Source organism: Dipodomys merriami, unplaced genomic scaffold (assembly GCF_024711535.1).
Source record: "Dipodomys merriami isolate MVZ:Mamm:240054 unplaced genomic scaffold, mDipMer1.0.p SCAF_33, whole genome shotgun sequence".
Taxonomy (NCBI): domain Eukaryota; kingdom Metazoa; phylum Chordata; class Mammalia; order Rodentia; family Heteromyidae; genus Dipodomys; species Dipodomys merriami.
Genome location: NW_027204826.1, coordinates 16,290,990 through 16,304,292, shown reverse-complemented (window position 1 = coordinate 16,304,292; position 13,303 = coordinate 16,290,990). Strand labels below are relative to the sequence as shown.

The following is a 13,303-nucleotide window of genomic DNA, read 5'->3' as shown; positions in this document are numbered from 1 at the left end:
CACAATAATAAAACACACGTTTGAAATCTTGTGTTTGAGCATAGAAGGGCGGCAAGGAAGGCTTTGGCCTCGTGTCTCTGTCAGTACAAACTGCGGTGGGGCTTTTAAAGAAAGGGAGAGTGCTGGGGGAGGGGGAGGGGGAGGAGGTCGAGATTCTGCGTTTCTGGAAAGATCCTGAGCATCCGCGGTGAGAGAATCCACCGTAGGGAAGCCACCAGAGCGAGGAGGAGCAGCAGACAGGTAGGGAGATGACCCCCGAGGGGTTGACACATTCTTACGAACATCCTGGAGAGTTTGGGGGTGGTCGGGAGGCCCCCCACGCCTCCGCCCACCTCTTGTATGAAATGATCAAGTCTGAGTGGGTCGGAGAGAAAAAAAAAAATCTGGCCATGGAGTTACCACTGGTGGCCTTGGAGGAAGTTTCTGTGGCAGGAGTAGAATGTGGATGATGGAGAGGGCCCATGGCCCACGGCAGAGGTGAGAGGCTGGCGCCCGGGGAACTGAGGAGAGAGGATGGCACTGAGCTGCGTGCAGCGCAGAGGGCATCACTTCCTCGGGAGAGACTTCGGGGGTGGGCGTACCAGAAGATGGAGGTGACCGTGTATAGGTTTTGGTACAAAGGGGAATCGAGCGGAAAGGAAAGAACACACTGGGGAAACGGGAAATCACGGGAGAAGGATGGGGCAGATAGCATGGAAGATATCCGTTAAAGGGCTAACTTTGCTACCAAGGAGAATACACTTCTCAACACAGAAAGAAAAATACTCAGCCTCTCTGCTCAAAACCATGCAACCAAGTCTGTGTTTTAATGGACTCACACCTGCTGCTGCTGCTGCAGAGATATACTGACCACCCTCTCCCTCTGGAAGCAAAAGAAGATGTAGCCAGACACCCCCACCCCCACCCCAAACAAGAGAAATAAACTTGCCAACCAGAGATGCTGTAGCACGAAACAGTGCGCAGTGGAGTATACATTCATTCTCACCCTGGACTCCCAAGTTTAGAGACAAAAAAAAATGTAAGAGTAGAGACTTAGCTTTGGAAGGATCTGAAGAATTATAGGAGCGCCAACTTAGACTCATTGCTCGAAGGCATGTCCTCCTCGTGAATCTCGGGGGGAAGGGCCCTCACGCAGAGGCCACAGACTGTACCCCAGGGACATTAAAGCTTCATTTGGAAACCCCAGCCAGGACCCTCTCCTTCCCTATAGAGTTTGGTCCCCAGCTCTCTTCCCGTTCCGAGATGGGCTAAACCTGTTCTTTATCATTATTAACCGTGACCGGAGGAAACACATTTAGTATCGCAGAGTCAGTCTGGTGGTGGATGCGTGGAATAGAATTCCCGGGTCATCAACACGCATCCCTGACATAATGCCTGTCAAGGAGTTCCAGGCTCCAAGGCGAAGACTCTCCGTGCAGGTGTCATGCTGGTACGTGCAGGGGTACCGGGCAGCGGGGAGCGGCGGGAGCCACAGCTGACTGGAGAACAGATGTTGTGTCTAAATCGAGCATCGCCACTGTCGCCAGTTGCTTATTACTGTGCAGAGATGTTAGTTCCGCTTTGCCAGGGCTCGGATCTTCAAGGGAAGCTGGAAATGGGGATATTTGTGAAATTCTCCAAGTTTTAAGTGCTAGCAACTAAGTAAAAAATTTGAGAGAGAGAGAGCGCACTTGGCTCGGGTTTGCAGGCTCAGGACGGCAGGAGTTAAGATAGGAGTTTTCAGAAACGTGGTGGATGGCCAGCAGAATAGTTTATCGTGAGGAGAGACGGGAGCTGGAGCCTTGGGGCCTGGACGGATGAAGTCTAGGCCAGGGCCTCCCACTGGCAAAGCGAGGTGAATCCTATCGTTTCTGAAGCGGTCTGGGGGTGAATCGACCACCGCCGCCGCCACCACCATTTCACTCCTGTAGGTGGTCATTGCCCCGTCGTGTCTGAAGGTGGGCGAGCAATCTCAGGGACCCGGCGTGGGGCCTCGTTTCTTCCGCTCTTGTCTGCGTGCAGCGTGGCGGGGGAGAAGGGGGGCATCTCACCCGTTCTCACCCCAGGGGGTGATGAACAGGGGCCGTGATGAGCCGGGGCCTAGGCAGGGCGCCCTCCCGTCTGAGTGCGTCCCTGTCTCTGGTTCCAGATGCCCACCAGTATCTCAATGTGCCCTGCAGTACACGGTGCTTCGGTTACGGTCAAGGCCGGGCGTGCATTCAGTGTCACTGTGACACAGGCCGGCTTTGAATACAGAGGAAGCGGGGAATGTTCAAGAACAATCCAATTGGCCTTCTTTGATATATTTTTTTTGTTTTAAAGTCATAACCTAAAGAGATTATGGAGCTGGTAATAATATTATCATGTCAGATAATGACAGGGAGAGGCAGAGACAGGAGGAGAGGCCTTGGGGAACCCAGAGTCAGACAGATGAGAGGGGAGGTAGAAGCTGCAGAATCTGGTAGGTTCTAGAAAGCGCAAGAGTCTCCAAGTCAGCTGCAGGTGCTGCGCGGTTCCTCCCCGTGGTGGACACCCGGGAATCTGGGCAGAGCAGGCCCTGACCCCTCTCATCCCATCCCGTGATGCTCCGCTCCTCCTCTTCCCCAGCCTCTTCGCGTCCACCTCCCTCCTGCTTCCCCACATGATGCTCCAGCCTCTGGCTGGCTTCTCAGGAAATGTGTGTTTGGATAATCCCTAAGGCCAGGCTTGGTTCTGAATTACAGAGGGGCCTGCAGCTCCCCTGTGCTCCGGGGGCTTTTGGAAGGCTGTTGACAGAGAGAGGCCCCCAGGTCAGCTACGGGGGGAGGTCGGTGAACCACGGGTGGGGTGGGCATCTTCACCTCTCCCCGGCCTGGCTTCCCTCCACCCCATCCATCCCCATTCCCCGCATCTCCTGCAGGCTCCATGTCCCCTTGCTCCCCTCTGCTCGCTCGCTCTCTCCCCTCCCTGCCCAGTAAATGTCTTTCCTTTCCTGCTCTGGGCTCCTTCTGAGGCAGGGGGTGGCGGAGGATTTTGGAGTGGTGCCTCTTCTGCTATCAGGCTTCAGCGCTTCGAATCTTGGAAAGGCTCCACCTGGGAAAGGGCTCCAGAGTAAACAAACCTCCCATCCCGGCTCTCCCGGGGAAAGGCCCAGGCTCAGGCAGGCAGCTTCAGAGACCTTGGCGCTGAGGCTCAGCCGGGCTTGGCCCTGGCCTTCCACCCATCCGACGTGGAACCTTCCAGAGCCCGTGGACGCAGCGTGGCCTCCGAAGGAGAGGAACGGTATCTCTTCCCCATGGGCTGTGGCCCCTGGGTCTCCCATCGAAACAGCCCCAAGAGCTCTTGGGCTGTTGTGGAGGTTCACGCCTGAACAAAGTTAGCGGAGGTTTTAGGGAGTCCCCACCCTGTCATCCTTGCTCCTCGTCACCTCGCTTTCCTCCTCAACATCCGCTGAACACCTTCTGTGGGAGATCAGGAGCCTTAAGGGAGGTTTGCGGGCAGGGGTGGGGGTAAAGGGGGCTTGAATCCAGCAGACCCTCCCCTTCCAGGCCCAGGAATGGCCACTCAGAAGAGTAGACGGGCGCAAGTTGGGTCTCCCTGGTCCCAGGAAGGGGGTACATATGAGGAGAAGGACTAGGCAGAACTTTTTCCCTTGGCCCCTGGAACCAGTCCGATCATGCCACCGCGAGATGTCAGAGAGAGGAATCTAAAGTGTACGCGTAAAATCGGCTAGACACCCCAGCAGTGCCAGCGCTGCTCCCAGTGCTGTGCTCTACAGAGGGCTTCCCCGTGTGTGTGTGTGTGTGTGTGTGTGTGTGTGTGTGTGTGTGTGTGTGTGTGTGTGTGTACCTGGGGTTCAGTACTGACCATTAACCGCCCCCCTCCCCCATGTCTGCCTCTTCTGCCAGGGGTCTTTTCAAACATAGACAATCATGGGATATTAAACTTGAAGGACACTAGAGACCACCTAGTCCCGTCAACCCACTATATATATGAGGAGCCCGAGGTCCAGAGTGGGGATGTGTCTTACCCAAAGTCACATGGTGAGTCGCCTCCTTTGACATTTCCATACGCCACCGAGGCCCCTTTCCCCCCACTGGAGTTCTGAAGTCCCCAAGACGCATCAAGCCACCCGCGAGTCAGAGGATTGGGGGGTATGGCTACATACCCCGAGTCCCGTAGGTCACAGGAGTCTTTCCCAGGAGGAGGAGAGGTTAGATGCTGGGTGCGGGAGAAACGAGAGAGGGACCAAGGCCCGGAGAGAACCAGCAGGGTGGTAACACACCCACGGCTGGCCTTCCCTCCCCGCCCCCCCCCCCCCGCCAGGGGTCAGCACTGAGAAGCCAGGTGAAGTCCAGCATCATAGACAGTTGAGTTCCCCGTGGTCATCACAGATCTGACCCCATCCCCAACGCCCCCGACAACTCAAGCCCATCCGATCATTGTGGACAAGAGAATGCATCTCCGTGCACGTGAATTCTACCTACTTGTATCTCCCCGCCCCACCCCCAGGCCCCCAGTGCCCAGGCAGGGCCACACATAGCTTGCTCTGTCCACCTGTCTGCAGGTGTGCATATGTGTGTAGACACACACACACACACACACACACACATTTACACAGCTCCTCCTCCGTGTTCTCTCCAGACCCTCGTGCCCGCAACCATTCTCTTAACTGGCCTCGGGGCTCCTTGTCGAAGGGGTTCTTCCTTCTAGAAAGGACAAGTCAAATGAGAGATCTAGGCCAAGACCACCCAACTCTCATTTCCCTTCCTCCCTTCAGTGGAGGCCATAGCATGATGAGGGCCGTGCGTTTCTTCCTGGACCGTGCCCGGTTTCAAGTCACCCCCTCAAGCCTCCCCCACCCCCCCCCCCTGCTGGCAATCTGTTTGATTATCCAGTGTAGCGATTCTGTTGGCCCTCCTCCTAGTTTTGATCTTCCTTTGGGGAGTGGGGTGGGGTGGGGTCGGTTTTTACTTTATTTTGCATTTTCTGTTTTCCTGTCCCCCCTTTTTGTTTTTGTTTTGTTTTTGTTTTTGTTTTTATAGGTTTCAGAGAAATTATGTTGAATCCGATAAGTCTTCCTGGACACTCTAAGGCTCTTAACCATAGCCTCTATGTTGAGGATGTCAATGTGTATTTCAGCAAAGGACGCCATGGCTTTTAAAAACACACACAACACAACCCTTCTTCTAAACCTCCTTGTTCTGATGTCACCTTGGTAGGCTGGGGCCTCTGAGCGGTTGGAAGCGCTAAGCATCGTCTTTCTCTTTGTTCCTCTATTTTTGGTTTTTGATTTTGGATCTGGGGATGCGAAATAGACACTGTGTGAGCCCCAGAGTCCGGACATAAGATGGGCGATTCCCTTCCCCTCCTTCTTCCAGTCAGCACTGTATTCCCCTTTTTTTTTTTTTGTTTCTCCCCGTTCTGGCCTGTGAGACTCCTGCCGCCATCTTTAGGGCCAATAGAGAGAATGAAAAAAAAAAAAAAAAGCAAGCAAACAAACAAACCCCTGTGGACCAGGAACTATTTTCTATACACAGTAGTCATTCTCTCTCTCAAAAACACCAACCCAACCCAACCACCAGCAGCAGCAGCAGCAGCAGCAGCAGCAGCAGCAAGCGTGATGAAGCCCAGCCCAGCCACGTCCTGGCCTCAGTTTTCCTGCCTGGAAGTCTGGGGTCTCCCTGGCTCTTCCCGGGGAGGGGTGGGTGCCATGCAGTCCTCCGGTGGTCTGGTTACCCTCCCTGCAGTCCTGCAGCGGGAGGACTCTCGGAGAGCCAGCGTCTCAGGAGCCACTGGCCAGGCCCCAGCCTAGCTCGTGGAGGAAAGAATGGAAGCCTATCGTGTCTGGTTTTGTTTTTTTTTTTCATTTTTTTCTCCTATTTTTGTTTTTATTTTTGGTGGAGAAAGAATCAACAGCCCACTTGTGCCCTGCCCCGTCTTCTCTCTGGTGCGGCTCGGTGAGGGTGGCCCTGGGGACATTCCTGGGAGAGCATTTCTTCTGCTTCTGCTCTGGTGGGTGTGGCCGCAGGAGCTCTTGCCCGGGGACTGGCCATCCGCCTAAGACCACCGGGGACCCAGGCCCTTCCTGCTAGCCCGTAGCCCGGGGAGGGGCTCTCTCCCTCCTGCTTCCTCTGATTCTTCACCCAGAACTCTTGGAGCCCAGTGGGATCGCCATTTCGAGGTCAAGATGGACGGAAGGGGAAGAGAAAGTCAAACTCGGTCTCCTCCAGCCCCTTTCTGGTGGCCCTGGCGGAAGTGTCGCCCTGTTCTCTGGTCAATCTGTGTGTTCACTCTGCTTGCTTTCACTCATGCCTTACTCCGCGGCCACCCTCTCTCCCTCCTTCTCTCTCTCTCTCCCCCCTCCCTCCCTTTGCTCTCCCCACCTCCCTCCCACCCATACCCTCAATTCTCAGCTTGACCCACTGGGGAGAGGGAAGAGGATGAGGTACCTTGATAGGAAAGGCTGACACACTCCCACACCTCCGCGGCTGAGTCGGAGTCTGGCTTGGCCCAGCTCTCCCTACGACCACGGCGTCCCTTGTTGGATGTGGCTGTGGTGGTGGTGAAGAGCGGGGGGGGGGGGGGGGGGGCGGGGAACTCCCTCTGTGGGGGGGGGCAGACGGGGCGTGTCTCAGGACACAGCTGCGGCGGTGGTCACGGGGTGTGTAGAGTGGAGCGATAGTCCACTCCCCGCAGGCAAGTTCACCTGGGCTTGCTACGGTCAAGGGTCCCGAGGAGGGGTTCTGTTCCCCGAATCCCGGGAATGTTGGTCCTTCACGGTGAGTGTCCAGCAGGTTCCACGGGTGCACAGCGACCTGCGTGCACAAAAAACCTCCTAAGCTCTTGCCCGGCACCAAAGTTTCCACGGTATCACCTGAGATTCGGGCTTTCCCCAGCGCCCCCCGGAGGTGTGCGCGCGCGCGTGCGTTGTGTGGTTTATCCTGGCCCCCTTACCAGCCGCCCCTCATCCTGTTCTCCTCTGCTCCCCAGCGGGGTCTCTTCCGTTGCTTCCTGCTGGCCCCCACTTCTCTCTCCTCCCCTCCCAGCCTTGGGGGTCCAGGGTCTTCTTTCCAGTGTGGCTTTAAAGAGTAAGCGTGAGGACGATGTTTTCTTTTCAATGATTGTAAGCCATTACCTCATTTCCAGCCTCTCAGGCGCCATCCATCCATCCCAACATCTTCGATTCTGTCATCTTTCTCACCTTGTGCTAAGACAATGGGCCATTGTGCTCCCACAGAGACTTATAGGAGTGTTCAGTGTATAGTTTCTTAATAAACACTTTATTTTCTAATGAAACGATTGCATCGGACCTCTTATTTGGATTTTTTTTTCTTTTTGCAGAGAATATTAAAGATATAGAAATTTCCAGGCTGCCCACAATTTCTTTCTTGTTTTGCTGGATTTTTTTTTTTCTTTTGAAGAAGTTACGTAGCTGCGGTCTGCTCACAAAAGTGTTTACCATCTCTTCTGCTGGGTTCTCTCGTAGTGAATTTCTCCAGTTTATATCCTGCCGTAAACCTCACAGCAGGTCGTATATCGAGGAGGGATTAGCAGCTCAGAGAGAGGTTGGAATGGCTCAACCACAGGGTCACACAGCACAGGGGACAGAAAAACGAGGATTCGGTAACCTGACTCCTGTGATTGCTGCCATGGTCTGTAAGACCCTCACTCCCGTGGTATCTGGGGGGCTTTTCTGGTATCCGGGCATCTAAGACTTGAGGAGATTTGAGAATGTATGACTCTTGGAGACCTAAGAGGCCTGGGAACGGGGACCGGGGAGCCTTTGTATCTTGGATGCAACAGCAGAGCCGTGGCTGCTCCCTGGAATGGGGGGTTGATTCCGTATCTTCCCCGTGGAGCTTGAGGGCAAGACCCTTACTGGAGAGAGGTGGTGCTTTGGGATTACCGGTCATCCCTGAGCTTATTCAGAGACATCTACACACAGACATATGCATATGCAAGCCTGCATGTACGCATATGTGTACACACACACACACACACACACACACACACACACATACACACACACACACACACACACACAGAGGCCCAGCTTCCATGGGCTTCCGGAAGGGAGAGAGTCCTGAGATTCTGTCAAGAGTCTGATGCTTAAATGAGCTGTGATACTTTCCCACCCTTGGGCCCAGATCAGGCCCCGGGCTAGCAGGCTTGCGGATTCTGCCTGTCACTTAGGAACATAGCAGATACGCTGCCAATGCAGAGAAAGAGGGCTGGGGGAGGGACGCTGGCTGGATCTGGACCCTTCACTGGGCCTCCGCAGGCCCCAGTGGAGCCTGGTTTCGGAAGGGAAGACAACCGTGGATGCATCACTCCATCCATCCAGCGGGCGGCCTGCAGGCTGGCGTGGCGCTTGTAGTCTCACTGGCTTTATTTTTCTCTTTGAGTCCACTCTGGCGTAAGTCAGTCCTTCCTCTAAAGAAAGCTCCTGCCCCTCAGAGTGGGCTGGGGCAGGGGGATGGCGGTGGCTGGTGCTGTCTTCTGTGCTCAGAGGCCAGGGACGTCCAGAGTGTTGGTTGGTTGGTGTTGGTGTTGGTGGTGCCTGAGTTCAAGGTAGAACTTCTGCTTTGAAACAGGAGAGGCTTCAGTCAGCCTTGCGCTGTTCTCGGCCAGCAGAGAGCTGCCGGTGCCGGACGGGCACGCGGACAGAACTAACCCCGCTTCCTGGAGGAGGTGGGCGTGAAACGGAGCCACGACCCGTGTGGATGGGTCAGGATGGGCTCGGAGCGGGTGAGGAGAGGCCAGGCTGGACGCCTGGGCTTGTTCAGCAGTTGGGAGACGGGGAGGTGTCTGGTCCGCTGCCGTCGGTCTTTTGGGGTGTTGTGCAGTGGGTGGGAAGGGTCAGCGGATGGGAGGGCGTGCAGTGGGCATTCCGTGGAATGGAAACCATGCCTCCCACGGTTTCCACACTGGGTATCGAGGAGCCGTGACGTGTCTTCCCTGGTGAGATCTCCGGGGCAGACAGAGTTGGCCCGGGGCAGGCAGGCAGGCAGGCTGCAGAGCTGAACTGGGGGACTGGCTTCCATGGAGGGGGCTCCTCGACCCGTGTTCAGATCTCGCCAGCCGCAGTCCACGGTGACTTTTTCCTATGTTGGTCTCATGAGATCTTGCTGGAACACTGTGAGCCTGGGGGCCACCTCCCAGGTGTTATCCGGAGATCTTCACTCTGGGCACCTGGTCCAGGTTGTGTGTGTGTGGGGGGCTTCTTCTTCTGACTCGGGGATGAGGAGGGAGGGTCTGTGGAACTGACTCTGTGGTCCCGCTGTCAGCCCTCCCCCCCCAAGGCTGCGGTTCCAAGGCTCCCTGCTCCCCATCCTCAAAATAAAGACCTCTGCCGGTGGATCTCTGGGGGGCTGGATACCACCCCTGACTTCCTTCAGCAACTATCTGAGCAAGGTGACTCTTCCAGCCCTCTAGAAAAGAGCGTCCACGGTTTTCTTTTTCTGCTTCTAGCTTTTAGGGGGCCTAGAAGGGTGGTTGGTCTTGGACCTAAGACAATCAGCCGTTTGGCAGTTGGTGAGATTCCCAGATCAGCCAGGGCATCAAGGCAATCAGCCGGCCTCCCCCTGGGGAAGTAGGTTAGGCTGCCCAGGTGTGGGCGTGCGGGAGCAGCTTCAGACAGGAAGGTCGCCGCCTGATTACCTGCCCTAGTTCACCTTCCTTCGCCCAGCCTCTGCGGCCTGATGGTGCGCTGTAATTCAGCCCCGTGATGATCCGCACCCAGGCAAAGAACAGATGCCGAGCCAAGGAGCCAGCCCCTGGCCTCCCTGGTGTCACCCCTGTGGGGTGAGAATTCCTTTCAGCAGCCCAGCTCCGGCTCCCTCCTCACCTCCACCTCCTCAGCCTGGCGGCGTGGGGCGTAGTGCTAGGCTGTGACATTGCCCAGACCCCTCCTCCTGCCCCAACTGAGCCTCACGTGGAGCCAGGCTTGAAGCGGGAGATCACACTCCCAGGATGCCGTAGAGGGACAGGAGGGAAGGGTCGATGACTCCAGGCTCCGGGACGCCCTTGCTGTGTAGCTTCCGGACCCGAGCCAGGTGACTCCTGGACGCATGGCCGGTCGGAGAACAGGCACAGGGGAGTCAGGGGAAGGGGCAGCGTGGGGCGCCGGGAAGTTCCCACGGGAACCTGGTCCTTCCGTGTGAGTGGGGGAATGATGGAGCATTGGGTTAACATCTGGATCATCCGGTGAGGGGCCTGGAGCTCCTCTCCTCTCCTCTCCCCTCTCCCCTCTCCCCTCCCCTCCCCTCCCCTTCTCTCCTCTTCTCTCCCCTCCCTTCCCCTCCTCTCCTCTCCTCTCCCCTCCCCTCCCTTCCCCTCCTCTCCTCTCCTCTCTCCTCTCCCCTCCCCTCCCCTTCTCTCCTCTTCTCTCCCCTCTCCCCTCTCCCCTCCCCTCCCCTTCTCTCCTCTTCTCTCCCCTCCCTTCCCCTCCTCTCCTCTCCTCTCCTCTCCCCTCACTTCCCCTCCTCTCCTCTCCTCTCTCCTCTCCCCTCCCCTCCCCTTCTCTCCTCTTCTCTCCCCTCCCTTCCCCTCCTCTCCTCTCCTCTCCCCTCCTTTCCCCTCCCTCTCTTCTCCCCTCCCCTCTCCTCTCTCCTTCCCTTCCCTCTCCTCCCCTCCCCTCCCCTCCTCTCCTCTCCCAGCCGACCCATCACTCCATTCCTGCTCTCCAGTTGAAGTTGCTTGCGGCCTCAGGTCCCCCCCCACACACCCCCTGTAGCTCTGGTTTTCCATTTTGCTTGTGGAAATCCCCACTGTTACCCTACCCTAAACTTCCCACCTCGCAAGACAGACCTCACCCTACAGATCCACCAGGACATTTCCCCAGCTAAATGAGACTCCTCCTTCAACCTTACCTGAACTTACAGGTAAGTTGAAGGAGCTATGCTCGCAGGAGCTGTGGTCCCTTGTCTGCTTTTTCATGTATTTGTTTATTTATTTTTTTAATGGCAGTGATGGTTCTGAAATGGCATTGGGATTCTGAGGTCCGTTTGGGTCGGCCCCATTTCTCCTACTCCGTGGGTAAATGGTCCACGGACCATTTACAGAATTTCCCCCCTGAAAGATCAACAGCTTTGCCTCTGTTCCTGCACGGCTGACGAGGTTTCTGACCTGTCTGCCCGCCTCTCCCACTTTCTGTCTGGACGCTCTCCACTATCAGGGGTTAAACCTGTGTGTGTTTGGGAGCCTGGCCCCTCCCTCCCGGGCGTCCTGGGCTTCCAGGGGCAGGTGAAGGAGGACAGTGAGGCCTGGGACGGGCAGGAAGGACGCCCCTGCCTGGCCAAGCCTCCAGCTGGGACATGGCTCCAGCTCTGGGTGGGGGTGGGGGGTGAGGGGTGGGGAGGTGCGGGGGGGGGGTGGGGGGGGTCTTGTCTGCCAAGGAATTTGGACTTCATTGGGGGAAAGGAAGATTTTGAACCACCCAAGAACAATCAAAGCCGTGGAGGAATCCCAGCCTGGAGACTCGTGAACTTCCCTGCCCAGGAGCTGCGCAGGATCACCGCATTCCCTTGTGACTGTCTCCCGAGGCCTTTCCAGGCCTCTCAGGTGCCACGGAACCTGACCCAGAGGTTGGGATAGGAAACCAAGAGGAACACGTGGAGCTTGGCTTTTCTCAGTGCCCAAACCACCCAGCAAGTCTCACTCACTCCACCCTCTGACTGAAGGAAGGGGTCAAGTCCTGTCTGAGAACTCGGGGTAAGAGTTGTCAAGACTCCCCTGAGGGCTAGAGAGGCCGTGGGGAGTGAGCGGCCAGGCGGGGCGCAAAGGAGATGCGTTCCAGGGTTTGCAGGACTCATGGTTTGATCAGCGGCCGGGGGCAGAGCATTCACATCCGCTCAAAACAGCACCCGAGCCTCAGTCTGGTAAGGAGTACCGGGAGGCATTGGAGTCATCGGTGGCCAGCTACACCCAAGCTCGCCTTCCCAGCCTCCTCTCTGATTGGTGTGGGCTGCCGGGTGCCAGCCTGATGTTACCGTGGCAACACAAGGAAGCCTGCTTCTGCCTTCCGGGACCTCAGGGATGCAAGTCACCTACCTCCCTTGACAAGATCTTCCCTCCCCTCTCCCCCAGTTCATTCTGCAGGGAGAAGGGACAGGGACTGTAGCCTTGTAAAGGAAGGGCAGGGTGACCCCCCCTCCCCGCACTCAGAGAGACTCAGGTGACGCTCCTCTGTTATAACAGAGTTCCGAAACGCTGTCCACCCCCTGGCTCTGGTCCGTGTGGGCCCTCAGGGTGCGTCGGAATATTCTTTACACTGCGAAGGTACAGCAGCCGTGGGACCAGAGCTCACGCAATCCTGACTCCCAAGTGGACTCTTCAAGGAAGGAGAAGAGAGTGGGGCCAGCAGCCACACAGGTCCCCCCAGGGGTTGGAGACAGGGTCCCCCCCGCCATGTTTACTTCACCCAGCCAGCTTCTGGAGCGGCACACGGCCACCGGTGGGGTCCTTCCTCGGATTGGACGGAGAAAGGTTTGGTCTCTTAGGACCTATGGAAACTCTTTCACCTCTGGCGTTACCCAGCCCAGGTCAGACAAGAAATCTCTATGTCCTGCTCCTCCCTTTTCCCCGTCCCCTGCTGGGACAGTCAAGGCAAGAATCAAGTCTGTGACCTCAAGTCCTGTGGGCACAGCCAACATGACTGCTTCTCCCAGGGTTCTCTGACAAACAAACGCAGCACGCGAGAGCATTCCAGAAGACAGGCCAGATGCTAACTAAATTCATACTCTGCATTTAATTTACATATATATATGTGTGTGTGTATTATGTAATATATTACATATATAATATATAATATCATTAATATATATGTATCAATAGCAAGCCTCGTACACTGTTATGAGAGCATGAGAAGACCTGGGAATAAATCTCCAAACAACTTTGGGCCGCGAGTCAGTCTCTGAAGTTTAGCCTGGCCAGAAGAGTTCAGCCTAGACCTGGGGTGCCCTGTGTTCATGGCCGAGGGCTGCCGTCCTAGACCCACGGCCCTTCCGGAGGGAACCGGAGCTGGCTGGTGAGAACGCAAAGCCTTGTTCCTTCCCACAGCCGGGCACTTGCCGATAGTGAACATATTTTGAACGACTTGTAGGATTATTCCATCTTTATGGCTGTCTGGTCCATTTGGCACTTCCGGCTACCGTAACAAGTGAGCGCTGCCCAAGGCCTTCGATGCCAAATTGCCGTCTTGTCGGACCATCTAATGATCGTTTTGTTTGATTGTCTTAATGATTGAACCGGCCTTGGCCACCTCCTCAGCTGTTTTCCCACGCGAACGGATGGGATTTCTGGGCAGAGCTTCAGTTCCTGCAAGATGGTTGTCTTGTGCCTT

At 56.2% G+C, this 13,303-nt stretch overlaps 1 protein-coding gene across 4 annotated transcripts in view; it reads left to right on the top strand.

The window, feature by feature from the left end:
* Ntrk3 (neurotrophic receptor tyrosine kinase 3) overlaps window positions 1-13,303 on the top strand; it is a 227,872-nt gene that overhangs the window by 158,089 nt on the left and 56,480 nt on the right. Inside the window, exons 13-14 of one of the 4 annotated variants that reach the window (XM_070043211.1) lie at window positions 3,867-4,001; window positions 5,004-6,507. The exons of the other annotated variants lie outside the window; for them this stretch is intronic. Of the exons in view, the coding sequence (XP_069899312.1) occupies window positions 3,867-4,001; window positions 5,004-5,122 (254 nt within the window). The 3' untranslated portion in view covers window positions 5,123-6,507. Of the gene's footprint in view, window positions 1-3,866; window positions 4,002-5,003; window positions 6,508-13,303 lie in introns of those variants that run through there. 4 annotated transcript variants of the gene reach the window in all.